This window comes from Xenopus laevis, chromosome 9_10S (genome assembly GCF_017654675.1).
Source record: "Xenopus laevis strain J_2021 chromosome 9_10S, Xenopus_laevis_v10.1, whole genome shotgun sequence".
Taxonomy (NCBI): domain Eukaryota; kingdom Metazoa; phylum Chordata; class Amphibia; order Anura; family Pipidae; genus Xenopus; species Xenopus laevis.
The window spans coordinates 116290138-116312423 of NC_054388.1; the positions used below are offsets into that span (position 1 = coordinate 116290138).

Genomic DNA, 22286 nt, shown 5'->3' on the forward strand with positions numbered 1-22286 from the left:
CCCCCCCTGACCCAGTGTTTGTACCTGTGTGTGACTGTGGAGGGTGCTCGCTGTGTCTGTCTGTACTGTATACCTAATAAAATGTGTGGGAATACAATGTTGCAGGGTCAAAGTTTTGAGGGGATTTTTGAAAGTTTGAAAACCAAACTACAGATGGAGGAGAGAATTGGGGAATGGAAAATTAAAAAAAAAAAAAAATAAATTGTAAAAAGTAATAAATCATAAGGAAAGAAGAGACCAGATAGAACACAAAAGGGGAGCAGTATAAAAAGTGCTATAGAGATATTTTAACAGAAAAGGAACTGAGATTAAACAGGTAAAGGGGTTTTGTAGAAAGGGAGAGAAAATCATTATTATCATTAATAACTGGTTTCCTATTAATAAAATTGGGATCATATCACTGGCCTTCATATATATTTATCTTTATTCCCTATTAATAACATTTAGAGGATAGATCAACCATCATTTTTACCGGCCAGGCCAGTAAAATACCAACCAGATGCCAACCCTACCTACAAATTGTAAACAGCATTCCTGCCCTGCTTTATGCCCTGCTTTATGGCAGCTGAGATTCTAGCTATCTGTATAACAGAACATTCTGTCCCAGTGGCTGCACAGATCCTATCTGATCCCCATTGTAAGCAGCAGTCCTGTCCTGCTTTATGGCAGCTGAGATTCTAGCTATCTGTATAACAGAGCATTCTGTCCCAGTGGCTGCACAGATCCTATCTGATCCCCATTGTAAGCAGCAGTCCTGTCCTGCTTTATGGCAGCTGAGATTCTAGCTATCTGTATAACAGAACATTCTGTCCCAGTGGCTGCACAGATCCTATCTGATCCCCATTGTAAGCAGCAGTCCTGTCCTGCTTTATGGCAGCTGAGATTCTAGCTATCTGTATAACAGTGCATTCTGTCCCAGCAGCTGCACAGTTGGGGGGCCCATAATTTTTCTTTTGCAGGGGGGCCCTGTTACTTCTAGTTACGCCACTGGTCTCAGCATTTGTTTCCACAGAAAACGGAAATGACATATTTAAAAGGTGGGACATGGTGGAACAATGATGAACCATCTGAGCTGAATGTTTAGGAACAATGTGTTTGTTGTGAAACCATTTTTGATTATAGTTGTTTAAAATATAAAACTATACCCCATGCCACTGAGATGATTCCTTCAGAATGTATTAGTGCCCATTGTTATCCCTTTTTCGTTGGTCATAATGTTAGATGTTTACCAAGGCAGATATTTATATTGCATTGTAGGAAGTTTTACTGGTGTGTAGATAACATCTAAATTCTTTCTTCAAAGATTTGAATAAATATCCTTAGTACATGAATATGTCCCTGTAGGTGCAGATCTGAATATCTTCCCATCTTCCCAACGTGCACTCGCTGGCTCTGATGTTCTTCTCCCCTGCAGCTTCCAAGTGGATAAAACTTCCCCAAACCCTGAGCCTCCAACTGTAACCTGGTACTTTCAGGATAAGGAAATTGTAAGATATGATAACAAAGGTTTGTCCCTCAACCCAAGAACTTCATTCAATGGACAAGCAGCAAATTTGGGAGATGCCTCCTTGTCTCTGGCCAACGTGTCCATCTCAGATGAAGGGATCTACAGGTGTCGGGTGATATATCGGCAACAGAAAGACACACGGGTCATATTAGATGTTCTTGGTAAGGTCTAAATATACTTTTGAATTAAACATTATTTACACCTTTTAAGTGAGAAGAAAAACATTAATCACAGGGGTGGTGCCAGATAGTGAGGTACCAGATACCAGGTTGGCGCTTCTCTTTTGTTTTCCCAATGCTTCTCAAAATGCAAAATTCTCTAGTGGCTGCAGGAGAGCTCTACAGTCTACACATATCACACCAAGCCTGAAGAGAAATTAAAGTTGTTTAAGGGGTCATTTACAACTGCAAGTGCATTTTAAAGTGCAAATGCCATGTTTTCTACCATAATGCACTATTTTCCCAGAATTCCAGCTTCTGGAAGTGACTCACCAGGGGACAGCACTCTCTTATGGGACCATAGAGCACACTTCTGCTTCTTTATTTACTTTGATATCATGGTTTTGAAGTCAATAACTTTGCTCCTTGTTGGTAGCTAGCTTATGTAATAACCTGCCTGGAGCTGAACCGGGAACCTGGTGTTTCTGTGTTGTCAGCATTACCATTGCTCTATGTGAGCAGACAGCTGTGGTCCTGGTTCACTCCTATGGCAATGTTTGGTAATTGCAATGGCTTGTTTCATCTGCTGTCAATCTGGTGATCAGTGTAAGCCATTAGTCTGGCTATAAAACCGCCTACACTGCACTGACTAATTGTCCAGTATAGGTCTATGTTCCATAGTTCCTGGGTGTGTTATATTGTCTGATCCTGGTAGTTGACCACTGCCTGACCTTGACCCTTGCTGTTCTGCAGCCTGTACCGACATCTGCCTGTTCTTCAACTATTCTATTGGATCTTGTTACTGTTCCGCAAATCTGTTATGTTTTACCCTGGCCTGTAACCTCGACTACATTTCTGCTTCCTGATTTGGTACCGTCTTGTCTGTTTGGCATTGCTTAGCCTGTCCCTTAACTACGCTCCTTGTTCCCCATATCTCCTGTATACGTTACAGTTCCTTCACCTGCCCAGAACTCTCTCCTTGGTCCTCTTGCATTAAATCCTGAGTAGCGGAGGGCTCCTCCAAAATCCAAAGGCAACTTCTATAGGCAGAATTGTGAGCAAGACCAGGACTTTGGGGTTTGCTTTGGGTTTGGGATACCATATGTTACAGCTTATTTCACCCAGTGCTCAATCCATAGCTTCTCTAAATTGAAGATACAAAACAGGTCAGGCCATTGCAACCAGCATCACTAAAAATATTGCAAACTTCTGATTCTGAGAATTTTATTCATTATTCTGATTTGGAAATGTTAATATCACATGAAATACAATCAATAAGATTTCTGCCCAACTGACACAACACTTTTTTCCCAGTTCCCCCAGTGCTACTTATCCCCAATAAAGTTATTCAGAGGAAGAAGGAGACCACTCTGATCTGCATGGCCAATGGATTCTACCCAGAAGATATTGATATAATTTGGTATAAAGACAATAAGCACCTTATTAACTCTGAGTTGGGCAAACCAGAGAGGAACCCAGATGGCACATACAGAGTGAAGGGCACCGTGACTTTACCTCCAATGGATGGAAAGATGGACCATAACTTCTCCTGCAGAGTCCAACACCTCTCTCTCCAGCAGCCTCTCCAGGAAGACTTCCAGCTGGAGTATGAAGGTACCCATAATGTTGACTTACAGATATTATTGTACAAACCAAGTTGAGTTTATCTTATATAAACAATAACTTGTACAAGTAATATAATATGGAGGAGGGTAACAAATATTTCTTACAATTGCAATGACAACGGCTTACGTTTGATTATGCAAGGTTTTGTCAAAAGGCATGAATATCTTAATTGTCTTTTCTTTATTATTATGAGACTTTTTAGTGCACTTTTAAGATCAGCATCAGACAAGATGATTTAGAAGGACATTTGTCTAGCCCCCCCCCCCCATGTCATAGCCCTGTAGGACTGGCAAATAATTTAATTTCCATTCTAATTGTGGCGTCCTATTGCTGAAAGGACAGCATGGTATTTTGCTGCCTAAACAATTCATGTCTTTAGAGGATACTACTTGGAAATAAAAAGTTGAAAGCAAGTTGTAAGAGTGTAAAGATTAAAAAAAGATGAGGATAACAATAATAAAAATAAGTGATGACAAAAGTAGTGGAAAAGAACGGATAGAACAGAACACAATGGGAGGTGATGATAAACTGAAAAGTAGAAATAAGAAGAAGATAACACAGAAAAGGCAGAGAGTATAATAAGATGAATGGGATAGAAGAAGTCAGGGGAAATGGGAGAAAAGAAAAACAAGGAAAAGAAGAAAGGGAAACAGTAGAAAAAGTAGCCGAGAAGACAATGTACAAAAGAATGAAAGGTAAAGTAAAATGAGAAAAATGGGAAGAGGTGAAGAGAAATAAAAGAAAAAACAGGGAGAGGAAAGAAAATACAGAAAAAGTAAGGGAAATTAATATTTTGGGCCACTGTTAAATGAGCCTTTTTGTATGAATTATAATGGAAACTGAAGTGAAAGAAATCCGGACAGATCTTACTTTGACAGATTTTGGTATAAAATGGCAAACGAAAATTGGATTTTGGAATGTTAGGACCATGTGGGAGACTGGTAGATTAAAACAATTGGTAAAAGAGATGGAAGAATACAAACTTGAAATACTTGCCTCACTACTTAATGTCCAACATGTTCAGCAGTAAAAATCGCACTGGAAGAGATAAAGGAAGGCAAGACGCCAGGAGTGGACAATATTGCTCCAGAAATGTTAAAAGCAGATATTGAAACAATTGATTTATCACATCCTATTTTGGTGAATATATGGACTGAGGAAAACTTACCAGCACAATGGAAAGAAGGAATTATTGTTAAGATCCCAAAAAAGGTGACCTAACGTAATGTAGTAATTGGAGAGGTATCGATCTCATAAACACCTTAAGAATAATTATAGAACAAAGTGCAGAATGGAGAACTACACTATACTTGACATTTATAGACTTTGAAAGAGCCGTTGATTCTCTTAATAGAAGACTCATGTGGAGCACAATAGAAAAATATGGAATCCCTATGAAAATGTTGTCACTACTAAAGGGCATGTACAATGGCTTTAAATGCTGAATTCTGCACGAAGGTAAGCTGTCAGACTACATTGAAGTAACACAAGGGGTGAAACGAGGCTGCGTCCTGTCTCCTACAATATTTCTGTTGGTATTGGACAGCGTAATAAGAAAAGTTCTAAGGGAATAGAAAAGAGGAATACAATGGAGCATGATAGAAACACTGGAAGATCTAGAATTTGCTGATGACATATGTTTATTTCATATAGATATGAAAGAAAAACGGGAAAGGTTACAAAATGAAGCAGAAATTGCAGGGCTACGTATCAATACCCAAAAAAATTTACTACTCAACTGCTGCAGTCTATACAGGCCTGTCAAAAAGGGCCAAAAGTGCTGGAATATAGCCCCCAACTGCAAAGGGCACTCAAATCAAAAATTCAAAAATATATTCCCAGTCAATTCTCAAAATTAAAAAATCACTTTTTATTCATCATAAATATTAAAAAGTAGGCATACAGACCAATTGATGCTCCGCCTTACGCGTTTCGCACCCACAGGCACTTATTCATAGGCATTACTCTTGTTTCATTTGGTCACAAAATTTATACCCCAGGAAATCCCTCCCCAAACGTTAAAACCAATCACTTGTTGCCACCTCACGTTTCTTTTCTTAAAGCAACATACATATCAAATTGGTCCTATTAGCAATGTTTTCTGCCTATACTCTGTTTCATCTCACAAACATTTTATTAGGATACCCATATTTAAACAAGTATTTAAATGGCAATTACTGCCCCATTACATTGTATTTTCATTCCTAATATTATTACCAGTAGATATCACATTCTCTTATCTGCCCCATACACTTCTATACATCCACCTCATTGAAGACATTACTGGCCACATTATAATTTACGTAAAGCATGTTACATCAAACTCGTAGTTCAAACCAAGTGGTAACCGAGTATGCAAGTAAAAAATCCAAAAAAGTTCCCTTTTTGCTAGCAGCCCTGCCAGATTACCCCCTCTACTACCCAGTCTTACTTTACGTATCAATACCAACAAAACAAAAGAAATGAGGATAAACAATACTGCTACAGAAAGATTGAATATTAGGGACTTTCAAATAGAACTGGTGGAGTCGTTTACTTACTTGGGATGTATTTTTACCAGAGATGCTGGTGCAGAAGATGATGTAAAAAATCGAATAAAGAAAGCAAATGGAGCATTTATCCAGTTGTACCCTATGTGGAGAAATAAAAACATCTCAAAAAGAACCAAAGTTTGCATTTTTAATACTAATGTGAAAGCAGTCCTTTTATACACAAGTGAAACTTGGAAGGTCACACAACCTATTACCACAAAAATCCAGATCTTTGTAAACAGGTGCCTCTGGAGACTTAAATATAAATATAAAATGGCCGGAGAAAGTGACAAATGAAGAACTGTGGAAAAACACTAACCAGCTACCAATATAAATTCAGTTAAGGAAAAAGAAGTGGGTTGGATAGGCCACACACTAAGGAAGGGAGAGGAATCTATAGAAAGAAGAGCCCTAGAATGGAATCCACAGGATCAAGAAGAAGGGGACGGCCTCGAAAAACATGGAGAAGATCAGTGGAAGAAGAAATTATATTGATGGGAAAAACATGGAATGAAATCAAGAGAACAGTAACAAATAAACCTAAATGGAGAGTCTTCATGGATGCCCTATACTCCACTGAGAGTCAGAGGAACAGATGATGATAATGATGATGTGTATGAATGAGGGACCATGATATGATTCTTATTCAACATCAATGAAAGAAAACATTTTCTACACATTTTTATTTATTAACCCTTTAAGTGCCACAGAACGTAGAATCTACGTTCTGAGGCAAAGTAACTTGAAATGCCACAGAACGTAGATTCTACGTTCTGCAGCATTTCCCCCAGGCCAGGAAGCGATGCGCAAAAAAAACCGGCGCATCGCTTCTAACAGGCACAGATCCCCCTAGGCAACGAGCAGAGGCGGTCCACTTACCGGATCCCTTCGTCGATCGTCGCAGGCAGCCAATGGGAGCAGTGGAGACCACGAGGAGCACACTGATGACGTCTCCACTGCTCCCCCTATAAATAACTCCCCCCAACTGTCACACCTTCCCTCCTGCTGCGCACTTATGGTTGCTGGAGTTCCCCCTGCTGCCTGTCTGAGCTTTGATCGCTGGATTGGTCGCCTGGATTGCCTGGATTCAACATTGTGAGCTGAACTGCACCTCTCTACACCCTTTACTTTACATATTCTCTCTAAAAAAAAAAAATCTTTTTTTTTTCTTTTTTTTTCTTCTATCTTTGGCCTTAGCACACTTACAGGCAACTTTGCCAAGCTCACACTCACACTCCCACACTCACACACTCACACACTCACACTCACACACACACACTCACACTTACACACTTACTTTCTTACTTTTTATCTCTACTTATTTTTTACTTTGATTTCTTTAGTCATTTGTCTTTATTTGTTGCTCAAACTTTATTTCTGCTCTGATTTGATTGCGTTTTACTGTTTTTTGGCCATTTTCATCATTGGTTTGTGATTTTATTGCACTTTTATTGCGCTATTACTTGTTTTGTTCTCATCCGTTTCTGTTTGCAGTGACGCTGGTGGATCTAGATTTCTGACCACCGATTTCACTCCAATAACTTCATTTTATTGCTTTTAGTGATTTTATTACGTTTATTCTTTATATTTTTCTTTACTGCTGGTTTAGTTTTCTAGAAAAGTTTTCCCCTACCCAAATAACTGTTCACTGTATTGCTTTTGGTGGTTTTATTACGTTTACCCTTTGCATTGTTCTTTGCTGCTAGTTTAGTTCCCCAAAAAACTTTCCATTTGCAGTGACGCTGGTGGATCTATAGTTCTGACCACCAATTTCACTCCAATAACAGTTTTTTTATTGCTTTAGCTGTTTTTACTGCTTGCTTAGTTCCCCCGAAAAAGTTCCCTTTGTAGGTCACTAGTGAATCTAGGACCCTTGACCGCTGATTTTAGTGTATTCGCTGTTCTTTTATTGCTTTGAGTAGTGTTGCATTTTAGTGATTTTTCAGGAGTTTTCTTTGCACTGTTTATTGCACACTTTATTGCTTGTTTAGTGCCCCAAAAGAAAGTTCCCTTTGCTGTGACACCATTTAGTGGTCTTATTCTGTTTTCTGATTTTAGGTGATTGTTCCAGAAAGTCAGGGATTACGTGGATTGTAAACTGTGCCATATCTTTATTCCATAGCATTCCATAAGGTTCATTTGTTCAAGCTCAAGGTTTTTTCCTTCTGCTTGTTTGTATTGGTCATATCTTGCTGCCTTGCTTTTTTTTCTTCTTCTGGTTGTTTCTGTTAGCAGGGGTTAACTGTTGGTCATATCTTGCAGCCTTGCTTTTTTTTTCTTCTGGTTGTTTCTGTTAGCAGGGGTTAACTGTTGGTCATATCTTGCAGCCTTGCTTTTTTTTTTCTTCTGGTTGTTTCTGTTAGCAGGGGTTAACTGTTGGTCATATCTTGCAGCCTTGCTTTTTTTTTTCTTCTGGTTGTTTATATTAGCAGGGGTTAACTGTTGGTCATATCTTGCAGCCTTGCTTTTTTTTTCTTCTGGTTGTTTATATTAGCAGGGGTCTCAGTCATCTTGCTGGCTTGCTTTTTTTTTTTTTTTCTTGTGGTTGATTGTATTAGCTTTTTTTTTTTATTTGTTTGACTTGCCTATTGATTCTTAGCTTTGTAGTTGTCTGTAAATTTCTGGCACAATGGCCAAACGGTTTTATACCGCTGAGGAAGCGGCTAGGTATTGCGAGGACTCCAGCTCAGAGGAATTTAGTAATTCCGATTCTGAGTATGTCCCATCTGATGACTCTAGTGAGGAATCAGAGATTGGTGATAGCAGCACTATTAGCGCAGAGGCTAGTAGTGGCGGCACGCTTACTGCTGAAGAAGCAGAGGAAGAGGCAGAGGCAGAGGCTGGTGGCAGTGTGCCAGATGCACCCATGGAGGTTGAAGAGGGTGAGGGTAGTGATGATGCAGCAGTTGGAGCGCCTATGTGGGGGCCTCCCTGTAATTATGCCCCCGAAATTCCCCCATTCACTGCAGTCGCGGGCGTCAAGGTGGACACCACTAACTTTCAAATCATAGATTTCTTCAATCTTTTTATCACAGAGGCCATCCTACAGGACATGGTCCAGTACACAAATTTATACGCTGAGCAGTATCTTGCCAGCCACCCTTTACCAGGGTATTCAAGAGCCCAGGCGTGGTATCCCACTACTGTAAATGAAATCAAAAGATTCCTGGCGCTCACATTGGCAATGGGACTCGTAGAACGCAATACCTTAGCTTCATACTGGGATACCACTACAGTCCTTTCCATCCCTCTTTTTTCAGCCGTTATGCCAAGAAACCGCTACCAAATTTTACTGCGGTTTCTTCATTTTAGCAACAATGCAGCGGCTGTTCCCCCTAATGAGCCCGGTCACGACAGGCTTTACAAATTGAGGCCCCTTATAGATAGCCTGTCTCAGCGCTTCGCAGAGGTCTACACCCCCTCCCAAAATATATGTGTGGACGAGTCCCTTTTGCTCTTCAAAGGGCGCCTAAGATTCCGCCAATACATCCCTAGTAAGCGTTCTCGCTATGGGATGAAATTTTACAAACTCTGCGAAAGCAGCACGGGCTATACTAATTCTTTCATGTTCTATGAGGGAAAGGACACTAATTTGGACCCCCCCGGTTGTCCCCTTGATTTGACTGCCAGTGGTAAAATTGTCTGGGAGCTCATATCTCCACTGTTGGGCCGAGGTTACCACTTATACGTGGATAACTTCTACACTAGCATCCCCTTATTTAGAACGCTTTACTGGTTGGACACCCCAGCCTGTGGCACCGTTAGGCAAAACCGCAAAGGACTGCCTAAGGAACTGGTGCAAAAGAAATTAAAACGTGGAGAAGTTTATGCTCTTAGAAGTGATGAGCTCCTGGCACTAAAATTTGCAGACACAAAAAATGTTTGTATGCTTACTACTATCCACAATGAGAGTGTAGTTGTCCAACACAGACGTGGCAGGCCCGCAAAATCAAAGCCACTCTGTTGTAAAGAATATAGTAAGCATATGGGTGGCGTTGATAAAACAGACCAAATTCAAACTTACTATGACGCCACCAGAAAAACCAGGGCCTGGTACAAAAAAGCAGCAATTTACATGATTCAAATGGCCCTTTATAATTCCTATGTCGTTTACAAGGCGGCAGTACCAGGCCCAAAATTGTCTTTATACAATTATCTGCTGCAACTGCTCCCTGCCCTTTTGTTTGGTGATGTACAGGAGGTTCCAGAAATGCCTGGCAATGACAATGTTGCCCGAATGGTGGGTAAGCATTTCATTGCACAAATTCCACCAACTCCTAATAAAAGATATGCCCAGAGAACTTGTAAGGTTTGCCGTTCCAGGGGTGTTCGAAAAGATGTGCGATATTTTTGTCCCAAGTGTCCTAGCAAGCCTGCTTTGTGTTTCCAACCCTGTTTTGAGGTGTACCACACTGTGGTACACTACGAGAGGCCATGAGTTGTGTTGGTAGGTTAGGGTTCTCTGGGTTTGTTGGTGGTAAAAGGATGTAGTAAACTTGGCATGCTCTGTTTTTATGCACATGCTGGCAAAGTGATGCTTTTTATTTCGTGTTTTTTTGAAGTTGTGATTGTGCAGTGGTTTTTCAGGTTCAAGCCCCTTTTGAGATATAACATTTCACACGCTAGGTGTCTATGCACACGCTAGCAATAACTGGTTAGGTGTGCTGGCAAAACGATGTGCTTTTTCTTTTGTATTTTGTGCAGTGGTTTTTCAGGTTCAAGACTCCGCAGACAGACGGCACTTCTGGAATAGGTTTATTGGGGTTGCTGCTGTAAAAACCTAACGTGTTTCGGGAGTAGATCCCTTAGTCATAGGTCCTATGACTAAGGGATCTACTCCCGAAACGCGTTAGGTTTTTACAGCAGCAACCCCAATAAACCTATTCCAGAAGTGCCGCCTGTCTGTCGAGTTTTGTAGCGTCCACAGTGGGGACACTGTTTGACTGAGCACCTGGATATAGGCAAGAGCGGTGAGCAGTAGCGGTCCTTCTTTGTTCTTTATTTTCAGGTTCAAGCCCCTTATTGAGATCTAACATTTTACGCTCTAGGTTTTTATGCACACGCTAGCGATAATTGGTTAGGTGTGCTGGCAGAATGATGCGCTTTTTTGTGTTTTGTGCAGTGGTTTTTTGGATTCAAGCCCCCCATCGAGTTCTAACATTTCACGCTCTAGGTTTTTATGCATGAACTAGCAATAACTGGTTATATGTGCTGGCAAAATGATGTGCATTTCTTTTGTTTTGTGCAGTGGTTTTTCAGATTCAAGCCCCCCTTGAGATTTAACATTTTGGCAGGTACCTACTTGGCTTATAACTAGGTTATAGATATTGGTAATCTATAGATATTGATAAAAAAAGTTTGACGATGCAAAAGTTGGCATTTTTTTTCTGTATAGTAGTGATCTTGGTAGTGATTTATGGTGTAGAATTTGGCACAGGGTGAGCAATTTTTTTGTGCAGTGTAGCAGTAAAAACAATTGTATGTAGGTTTGTTCTTAGTCTATGCATTCAGCTTTTGTGTTGAGCTATGGTGCTTTAGGCCAGTTGTAGTTTTATGGATAGCATTTGTATTGCGCTGGTGCTATAGCAAACTGAGGTGCTGGTTGGTCGAGAGGGCGCACGATAGAACTTGTGGTGTGTGATGAATACATGGGATGATGTGCATCTCTAATGCTGATGCCACAAGTTTTTTTTTTTTACTGGCACCTCAAAAGCTCCTCTATCAGCGCATTTATCTATAGTTTTGTCTGTATTTCTGGGCAACATTTGCATTTGTTTTTGTAGATTTAGGCATCTCTGGATTTGTGGGTAGCATGTCTTCAGTTTTCGGTTTTTGAGCACAGGGTGGCGGAACACTATGGTCTTCCATTTAGAATTGTTTATAGTGTAGGCATTCAGAATCTTTTTCCCGAAAAGTTGTGGTTGGAACAATCCATTTTTTTTGTACTTGTAGCGCACATTGAATATTTATGCAGTAATTAGGTTGGACAAGTTGCAGTGGCTCTCTGAATAGGAATAGTACTTTGATCACGTGCCATGTCTGCCACCAGTAGGGCACCAGCTTTTTTACAAACTTCTGGTGTGCACTTCTTAGGACACTTGCATAATTTATGGGTCAAATGTACTATGGATTCTTGCAAAAATTAAGTTTTGTCCAAACGATCTCCACCTGTGTAGCTCACTTTCCTACTCAGGCCACACCAGCCAGGCCAAACTTTTACTCATGCAAAAAATGTAGGATAGGAAGGAGCATTACAATCCGCAGACTTGGCTGCAAAATACCTTTATTGTCACAGCATGTTTCGGATCATCATGGATCCTTTTTCAAGTGAGGATCCATGATGATCCGAAACATGTTGTGACAATAAAGGTATTTTGCAGCCAAGTCTGCGGATTGTAATGCTCCTTCCTATCCTACATTTTTTGCATGATTACTATGGATTCTGTTGGTAAATATATTTGCAAATGTGGTACAGATTTTGTCATTGGTGAAGTGTAGGAAGAAGCACAACAGGACAGATGAAGTCGTTGCACAACAGGACAGATGAAACTCAGACGCTCCACTAAATCGAAAAGGGTGAGTGAAATATATTTTTGGGGTAGTGGGGCCCAGATGCAGATCCATCAGAGTAGTCCCAAAATTATTGGGTATAAATCTAACTTTGTAAATTGTCTTTTCCTTTATTTCAGACCAAAGCACTGAGTTCTACAAAGGATTGTGGCCACAATTATCCACGTAGTAAAGCAGGAATGGCATCTCTGAATAGTTGAAGGTGTTTATTTTCAAGAAATCTATAGTTTGTGGGGGTTATTTTATTGTTTAGGGACAGTTTAGGATAAAATATGGATGCATTCACATAACTTCACAGCCCGAATATTATGCATTGTGCCTGTGTTGGGGTGTTGGGTGGCTGCGTCTCTATGTGTATCCATACATATGGGGTATCGTTTTATTCAGGGGAACTTGCAGATTGCCATTGAGCAGGTTTTTGTTAGTTGTCATGGAAACTTAGGGAGAAATCGAACTTTGTAACTCTTTTTTCCTTTATTTCAGACCAAATCGCTGTCTTCTACAAAGAACTGCAGCCACAATTCTCTGTGTAGAAAAGAAAGAATGGCATCTTTGAAAAGCTGAAGAAGTGTACTTTTAGGAAATAGATGGCTTGTTGGGGTTATTTCACAGGTAAGGGGCAGTTTAGAATGAAAAGAGTTGAGAACTGCACATAAATTCACAGCCCCAATATTATGCATTGTGCCTGTGTTGGGGTGTTCGGTGGCTGCGTCTCTATGTGTATCCATACGTATGGAGTATCGTTCTATTCAGGGGAACTTGCAGATTGTCATTGAGCAGGTTTTTTTTAGTTGCCATGGAAACTTAGGGAGAAATCGAACTTTTTAACTCTCTTTTCCTTTATTTCAGACCAAATCGCTGACTTCTACGAACGACTGCAGACACAATCCTCCATTTAGAAAAGCAAGAATGGCATCTTTGAATAGGTGAAGAAGTGTACTTTTCGGACATATATGGTTTGTGGGGGTTATTTCACAGTTTGGGGGGTGTTTAGACTGAAAAACTACAAGTAGTACACATAGAGAGCAGCCCCCAGATTTTCAACTGCAATTGCCCTTATGCGTTGCTCCTGTTTTGGGGTGTTTGGGGGCTACGTCTCTATGTTTATCCATACATATGGGGTATTGTTCTATTCAGGAGAACTTGCAGATTGTCATTGAGCAGGTTTTTTTTAGTTGCCATGGAAACTTAGGGAGAAATCGAACTTTGTAACTCTCTTTTCCTTTATTTCAGACCAAATCGCTGACTTCTACGAACGACTGCAGACACAATCCTCCATGTAGAAAAGCAAGAATGGCATCTTTGAATAGGTGAAGAAGTGTACTTTTCGGACATATATGGTTTGTGGGGGTTATTTCACAGTTTGGGGGGTGTTTAGACTGAAAAACTACAAGTAGTACACATAGAGAGCAGCCCCCAGATTTTCAACTGCAATTGCCCTTATGCGTTGCTCCTGTTTTGGGGTGTTTGGGGGCTACGTCTCTATGTTTATCCATACATATGGGGTATTGTTCTATTCAGGAGAACTTGCAGATTGTCATTGAGCAGGTTTTTTTTAGTTGCCATGGAAACTTAGGGAGAAATCGAACTTTGTAACTCTCTTTTCCTTTATTTCAGACCAAATCGCTGACTTCTACGAACGACTGCAGACACAATCCTCCATGTAGAAAAGCAAGACTGGCATCTTTGAATAGGTGAAGAAGTGTACTTTTCGGACATATATGGTTTGTGGGGGTTATTTCACAGTTTGGGGGGTGTTTAGACTGAAAAACTGCAAGTAGTACACATAGAGAGCAGCCCCCAGATTTTCAACTGCAATTGCCCTTATGCGTTGCTCCTGTTTTGGGGTGTTTGGGGGCTACGTCTCTATGTTTATCCATACATATGGGGTATTGTTCTATTCAGGAGAACTTGCAGATTGTCATTGAGTAGGTTTTTTTTAGTTGCCATGGAAACTTAGGGAGAAATTGAACTTTGTAACTCTTTTTTCCTTTATTTCAGACCAAATCGCTGACTTCTACGAACGACTGCGGACCCAATCCTCCATGTAGAAAAGCAAGAATGGCATCTTTGAATAGGTGAAGAAGTGTACTTTTCGGACATATATGGTTTGTAGGGGTTATTTTACAGTTTGGGGGGTGTTTAGACTGAAAAACTACAAGTAGTACACATAGAGCGCAGCCCCCAGATTTTCAACTGCAATTGCCCTTATGCGTTGCTCCTGTTTTGGGGTGTTTGGGGGCTGCGTCTCTATGTTTATCCATATATATGGGGTATTGTTCTATTCAGGATAACTTGCAGATTGTCACTGAGCAGGTTTTTTTTAGTTGCCATGGAAACTTAGGGAGAAATTGAACTTTGTAACTCTTTTTTCCTTTATTTCAGACCAAATCGCTGACTTCTACGAACGACTGCGGACCCAATCCTCCATGTAGAAAAGCAAGACTGGCTTCTTTGAATAGGTGAAGAAGTGTACTTTTCGGACATATATGGTTTGTAGGGGTTATTTTACAGTTTGGGGGGTGTTTAGACTGAAAAACTACAAGTAGTACACATAGAGCGCAGCCCCCAGATTTTCAACTGCAATTGCCCTTATGCGTTGCTCCTGTTTTGGGGTGTTTGGGGGCTGCGTCTCTATGTTTATCCATACATATGGGGTATTGTTATATTCAGGAGAACTTGCAGATTGTCATTGAGCAGGTTTTTTTTAGTTGCCATGGAAACTTAGGGAGAAATTGAACTTTGTAACTCTTTTTTCCTTTATTTCAGACCAAATCGCTGACTTCTACGAACGACTGCGGACCCAATCCTCCATGTAGAAAAGCAAGAATGGCATCTTTGAATAGGTGAAGAAGTGTACTTTTCGGACATATATGATTTGTAGGGGTTATTTTACAGTTTGGGGGGTGTTTAGACTGAAAAACTACAAGTAGTACACATAGAGCGCAGCCCCCAGATTTTCAACTGCAATTGCCCTTATGCGTTGCTCCTGTTTTGGGGTGTTTGGGGGCTGCGTCTCTATGTTTATCCATATATATGGGGTATTGTTCTATTCAGGAGAACTTGCAGATTGTCATTGAGCAGGTTTTTTTTAGTTGCCATGGAAACTTAGGGAGAAATCGAACTTTGTAACTCTTTTTTCCTTTATTTCAGACCAAATCGCTGACTTCTACGAACGACTGCGGACCCAATCCTCCATGTAGAAAAGCAAGACTGGCTTCTTTGAATAGGTGAAGAAGTGTACTTTTCGGACATATATGGTTTGTAGGGATTATTTTACAGTTTGGGGGGTGTTTAGACTGAAAAACTACAAGTAGTACACATAGAGCGCAGCCCCCAGATTTTCAACTGCAATTGCCCTTATGCGTTGCTCCTGTTTTGGGGTGTTTGGGGGCTGCGTCTCTATGTTTATCCATACATATGGGGTATTGTTATATTCAGGAGAACTTGCAGATTGTCACTGAGCAGGTGTTTTTTAGTTGCCATGGAAACTTAGGGAGAAATTGAACTTTGTAACTCTTTTTTCCTTTATTTCAGACCAAATCGCTGACTTCTACGAACGACTGCGGACCCAATCCTCCATGTAGAAAAGCAAGACTGGCTTCTTTGAATAGGTGAAGAAGTGTACTTTTCAGACATATATGGTTTGTAGGGTTATTTTACAGTTTGGGGGTGTTTAGACTGAAAAACTACAAGTAGTACACATAGAGCGCAGCCCCCAGATTTTCAACTGCAATTGCCCTTATGCGTTGCTCCGGTTTTGGGGTGTTTGGGGGCTGCGTCTCTATGTTTATCCATACATATGGGGTATTGTTCTATTCAGGAGAACTTGCAGATTGTCATTGAGCAGGTTTTTTTTAGTTGCCATGGAAACTTAGGGAGAAATCGAACTTTGTAACTCTTTTTTCCTTTATTTCAGACCATATCGTTGACTTCTACGAACGACTGCGGACCCAATCCTCCATGTAGAAAAGCAAGAATGGCATCTTTGAATAGGTGAAGAAGTGTACTTTTCGGACATATATGGTTTGCAGGGGTTATTTTACAGTTTGGGGGGTGTTTAGACTGAAAAACTACAAGTAGTACACATAGAGCGCAGCCCCCAGATTTTCAACTGCAATTGCCCTTATGCGTTGCTCCTGTTTTGGGGTGTTTTGCGGCTGCGTCTCTATGTTTATCCAAACATATGGGGTATTGTTCTATTCAGGAGAACTTGCAGATTGTCATTGAGCAGGTTTTTTTTAGTTGCCATGGAAACTTAGGGAGAAATTGAACTTTGTAACTCTTTTTTCCTTTATTTCAGACCAAATCGCTGACTTCTATGAACGACTGCGGACCCAATCCTCCATGTAGAAAAGCAAGAATGGCATCTTTGAATAGGTGAAGAAGTGTACTTTTTGGACATATATGGTTTGTAGGGGTTATTTTACAGTTTGGGGGGTGTTTAGACTGAAAAACTACAAGTAGTACACATAGAGAGCAGCCCCCAGATTTTCAACTGCAATTACCCTTATGTGTTGCTTCTGTTTTAGGGTGTTTGGGGGCTGCCTCTCTATGTTTATCCATACATATGGGGTATCGTTCTATTCAGGGGAACCTGCAGATTGTTATTGAGCAGGTTTTTGTTAGTTGCCATGGAAACTTAGGGAGAAATCTAACTTTGGAACTCTTTTTTCATTTATTTCAGACCAAATCGCTGACTTCTCCGAATGACTGCGCCCACAATTTTCCGTGTAGAAAAGCAACAATCGCATCTTTGAATAGCTGAAGAAGTGCACTTTTCGGACATATATGGTTTGTGGGGGTTATTTCACAGTTTGGGGGTGTTTAGACTGAAGAACTGCAAGTAGTACACATAGAGCGCAGCCCCCAGATTTTCAACTGCAATTGCCCTTATGCGTTGCTCCTGTTTTGGGGTATTTGGGGGCTGCGTCTCTATGTGTATCCATACATATGGGGTATCGTTTTATTCAAGAGAAGTTTGTCTTTCAAATTGTCTGTAGTTATAGCATTTAGAACGGTGTTATTTTGTCAGATTTACATTTGTTCCTGCGTCTTAGTTTGCATTTTAGAAAAAAACTAAAAATGCAACAAAAAAGCTCTAAATATCATGATGCACTGGTAAAATGTGTTTGAATTTTGAGTGAAAACTACACCACCCCTAGAAACCTGAAGGTCTGTAGTTTTTAAAAATACCAAACATGAAGGGATAAGTTAGATTTACATATAAGTTATGCAGCATCAACTGTCACGTGTGCTTATCTACTTTGTTCTGGTGTAAAATTATACAAACTGCTGTTTTAGTTTGGGGGTTACTCCTGGACAAAGAAAGTGGGTTACTGATACATATTTGGTATCATTGGACTTGGCAGGATCTGGGCTTTTAGAAACAGAAAAAAAATTCATGTAAAATTAACTTTTCTGTGGAAAAAAAACTCAAGATATACACAATTTTTTAACAAATTTTTATTTTTTTTACATATTTCACCCAAAATATACATTAAATCTCCTGAAAAGTCACAAAATTCCACTTGCATGTCGAAGCCCAATTTGTAACAAAAAAAACAATATATAATTTTCCTAGTTTCGTGGAGGTTTTCCTACAATTAAACCTTGTTAATCTGAACAAGTACAAAATGCTTAAAAACGGCTGGCATTTCGCGTAACCAAAATGTGAAATTCTGCTGGCACTTAAAGGGTTAATTTGAAAAAAAAAAAAATATTACTAATATTTCCTTTTATTCTAACAGATGGAAGCAGCAGTGCATTGCCTGTGGCGTGTGGCATAGCTGTGTTATTGGCTGTACTGGTTATTGTGGCTATAATATGGAAGCGAAGGAAAAAAGGTATTGTATATAAAATAATGTACATTGTGAAAATACCACATGGTTTATGTGCCTGCTTCACAATTGATACATAAACACATAAATATGCACCTAAATTACTATGACCAAAAAACCTTCTGTATGCTCTGATGAACACAGAATTATCACAATTGTCACAAAATATACAGTACACTTGGGGTCATTTGAAAAAAACTGGTTAAATTTGCACTCGTAATAATCAATTAGTGATTACCTTTTTCATAACTGGCTGCACAAAGCAAATCCTTTTTTTGGTTGCCATGGGTTACTGCCCAGGTCCAATGTTTGAAAATGAGCCCCAATGCAGTAAAACTGCATTCTGTGCCCGTACAGGTTGTGTCTCTAGCAACTGCCACAAAGTGCAGAGGGCACAAGATATAGAATGGGGCATTTGGTTCCTAACAGCAGCAGGCAAAATTACTTGGACAGCTCAATGAAACTGATGTACTGTGGGTTCCTTCAACCCCCTACAGACCTGGTGAATTACAAGTCCCTACAACTCCCAGTAGAGTATGGATTACATAGGATGCTTTCTCACTGGTGGGACATTGTTGTGGAAATGCAGAAAGGATATTTATCAACAAAGCCTTAAGAGTGGAGCTTCTCCCTATCCCTGAGCATATCCAATTGAGTTCCTACACTGGCAGGTGATAGCCATAATATCAACCATTCAATCTCTTCAGAAAGAGCAATTCTGTCTCTCTTCACAGTGAGCTATTACTGGAGATATCCCTCACATTAGCTAGTTCTACCTTACTAATCTTCTTACACTACTAGGGCCTCCTGCCTAGTTCTATCTATTACTTATTACAGGAATTAGCTCACACATAATCTAGTCTTACCGTATAGATCTACGTCTACTGAGGCTTCTGCCCCTGCCTGCTACCTGGGGCTGGTAGACACCCATTACAACAAGAAACATTTACACACTTTTGTTACAAGGATTAGGCATGGCACACAGAAATGCAAGGGTAGACTTTATATTGAACAACCTCTTGCAGGTGATCAGTGGCAGACCAGAGCCAATTAACCAGCAATGTATCAGTTGCACAATAAAACTATATCTCAAGTAAACTCTTCTCATAGGATCCTCTCTCTCCAATCCTCACACATACACACAGCTCTCCTCTCATCAAGCCTCATGTGAAACTGACATGTGGATAAACACTAGCAGAGTACCATTAGCCATTCCAGGGACTCTTTTCATTTTCTCTCTAGGCTTCCCTTTCTCTTTTGTGCCCACATACACAAACTTCTCCCAGCTGCCTCATTACTTCTGAATGATCACTTCTGTAACTGGTGCACAATTGCCATGGGGCTCTGCCACAAATACTCACTCCTAGTCAAGCTGTCCTTGCTGCCACTACCTCTCTGCAGTGAGGTATAACATAAGCTAGCCATCATATGAACTAGTCCTACCATATCTTCCTCTACAACTGAGGCCTTCTGTCTTCCTTGTGTTATATAGCCTTCTGAGGCTATTTAACACAATCCACCTCTCCAGAAAGTGGAGACCCCACTATAGGCAAAACCTAGGAATCTTTTTTTTTTTGGTAAGGAGAGTGAGAGAGCATGTACACAGTGGAGAGAAGGAACAGGAAGGAGGTGGAGGTGACACAAAGATCGGTGAAGGGGCATTCATGAGGTGGAGGGGTATTGGGAAGTAGGGTAAATGGACACAGAGATGTGGAAAAGAGCAAAAGAGTATGGGGGAGGAATGAAATTGGCTCAGGAGGCCCAGAGAGAAGAGGAGTAATGGGGAGGAAGAATAAGGGACATAGACTAATAAGAATGGTTGCAAAGAAGCCAACCAAGGCACAGAAGTACAAACGTGTGGGGAAGAGGATGAGAACTGGCTGGAGCTAGAAGAAAGTTGAGAGGTTATGGAGAAAGAGGTAAGAAAGCTGACAGTGTGTAGAGATTTGAGAGGAACAAAGTAGAAGGGAGAAGGCAGAGATTGTCTCCCTATATCCAATATAATATCACTGAGGTGTCAGTATTTAAATACAGGGACTGTTACGTGACCAACACCTTACAGAACCCTTGGCTTTATTTTAGTAATATGATTTAAGCTGCATCTGGAACATAAATGAATGTACTGGGCATTAAATGGGTGGTACACCTTTAAGGTAACTTTTAATATGTTATAGAATGGCCAATTCTAAGCAACTCTTCAATTGGTTTTGATTATTTTTTATAGTTTAATAACTATGTAGGGAATGAGTACAAAATCATTGCCCTTATCCCTGTAATCAGGGCCAGATTTACATTGTGGGCTCCCCTAGGCCCACTGCCCTGTCCCCTCCTCTTTATTCGTGCAAATTTTCATCATCTGGACAGGAGCAATGGGGATTGCCGCACGGGAAATTTAAAAATGATTGTATCTCCAGCCCATCCCCAGTGTTTTTGAACCAATGTGGGTGTGGTTGGGCAGCATGCCGCCCCCCCTAAAATCCTGCCACCCTGGGCCCAGGCCTAGGTGGCCTTTCCACAAATCCGGGCCTGCCTGTAATGGCAGAAGCCCAGAGCCTGTGTGTGTGCTGTAAGCTGTTACCTAGCAACCAGCTGTTCAGTGATCTCAGTGCAACAGGAAGTGACACAGCAGCTAGTGAGTGGCAGGCAGGAAGAGGAAGTCACAGGACTGGCAAAAGAAGAAAGCCTGGCATAGAGAGCCACATGGTGGACAGAGAGAGAGAGAGAGGCCAGAGAGCTGCTGGTGGGCCCAGAGAGCTGAGAGGCTGCACCACATTCATTTGTATCAGACTGGCACAGGGAAGCCACATACTGTGCCTGGAGAGACAGAGAGTGTGAGAGGAATCCAGACTGGAGGAACAACCAGCAGGAGATTCCTATCTGAGCATCCAAAGGGGCTACTAGTCTCACTGTATGTCTGACTGTGCTGGACTCACCTGGAGAGAGATCTAAAGTATCCAAAGAGGATTTGTGTGAGTATCCTGGTTAAAGGGACAGTACCCTAAAGAGCGCTGAAGAATAAAGAGACTGTGTATTAAAGGACTTTGCTTTTATTAGTTAGGCAGACAGTTTGGCGCTAGCAAATTAGTTAGTGAGGCCCTAGTGCCCTAGTGGGGCCACCTGTAGGTGCATTCCCGGATCCCACTAGGTGGATTCACTGCGCTAGTAAGTACCAGGTACCCAGTCTCTCCCCATACCACTGCGGAGTGGCTCAGGTTTGTCCCATGTCATCAGGTAAGTACCACACGTGGAGTGCAACACCAACAAAGGGGTGTTGAATGGGTTACAACTATTTGCCTTTTTGACTCTTTGCAGCTTTCAGATGGGCGTCGCTGACTCCTTCTAAAAAGCAAATACTCTGTAAGGCTACACATGTATTGTTATTGTTTCTTTTTATCACTCATCTTTCTATTCAGGCCTCTCCTATTCATATTCCAGTCTCTTATTCCAATCAGTGCATGGTTGCTAGGGGAATGTGCACCCTAGCAACCAGATTGCTTAAATTGCAAACTGGAGAGCTGCTGAATAAAAAGCTAAATAAGTCAAAAACCACAAATTGAAAAATTGAAACCAATTGCAAATTGTCTCAGAATATCACTCTCTACAGCATACTAAAAGCTATTTCAAAGGTAAACAACCCCTTTAATATGGAATTAACATTATCATTAATATGGTATTAACATGTCTCCTGATTAGCCACATTCTCACTGAAACCAATTGTGGGGCCAAGAACGCTGATTTTTGGAGAGGAGACCAAACTGCAGTGCACTGGGACCAACTGCGCTAGTGATGTGCAGGTCACCTGGTCAGTGAAGGGAGGAGGAAGTGATGAGTGGATTGTGATAAACCAATCGGGAGAGGAGGAGGCCACAGAACCTCTGCTCATTGGTCAGTACGTGGGACATTGTGAGAAGGAGGGAAATAACCACATAGCGACTCTGACTTTCACTCCGCACCTGGAAACTCACAAGGGAGCAACGTTTAGCTGTAAATTTGTCAGTGGTGGGAAAAACAAAGAGGAACATTTTCACACTAAAACTATTCAAGGTAAGGAATA

The 22286-nt window shown here is 40.9% G+C and overlaps 2 long non-coding RNA genes and 1 gene segment (V, D, J or C); all 3 read left to right on the forward strand.

Annotated features, from left to right (window-relative positions):
* The window catches only part of LOC121398928, a 38850-nt gene that overhangs the window by 6686 nt on the left and 9878 nt on the right, over positions 1-22286 (forward strand). The window contains 3 exon segments of the C gene segment in view: positions 2980-3279; positions 18143-18238; positions 21926-22276. Coding sequence covers positions 2980-3279; positions 18143-18238; positions 21926-22276 — 747 coding nt within the window.
* LOC121398929 lies at positions 12248-12922 on the forward strand. The gene is made up of 3 exons (XR_005964620.1): positions 12248-12398; positions 12512-12594; positions 12876-12922. It is a non-coding gene; the product is annotated as an uncharacterized LOC121398929 (long non-coding RNA).
* LOC121398930 lies at positions 13657-17186 on the forward strand. Of its 2 annotated transcripts, none has more exons than XR_005964621.1 (2): positions 13657-13702; positions 17080-17186. It is a non-coding gene; the product is annotated as an uncharacterized LOC121398930 (long non-coding RNA). The 2 variants fall into 2 exon arrangements; XR_005964622.1 differs by lacking the exon at positions 13657-13702 and adding an exon at positions 14409-14470.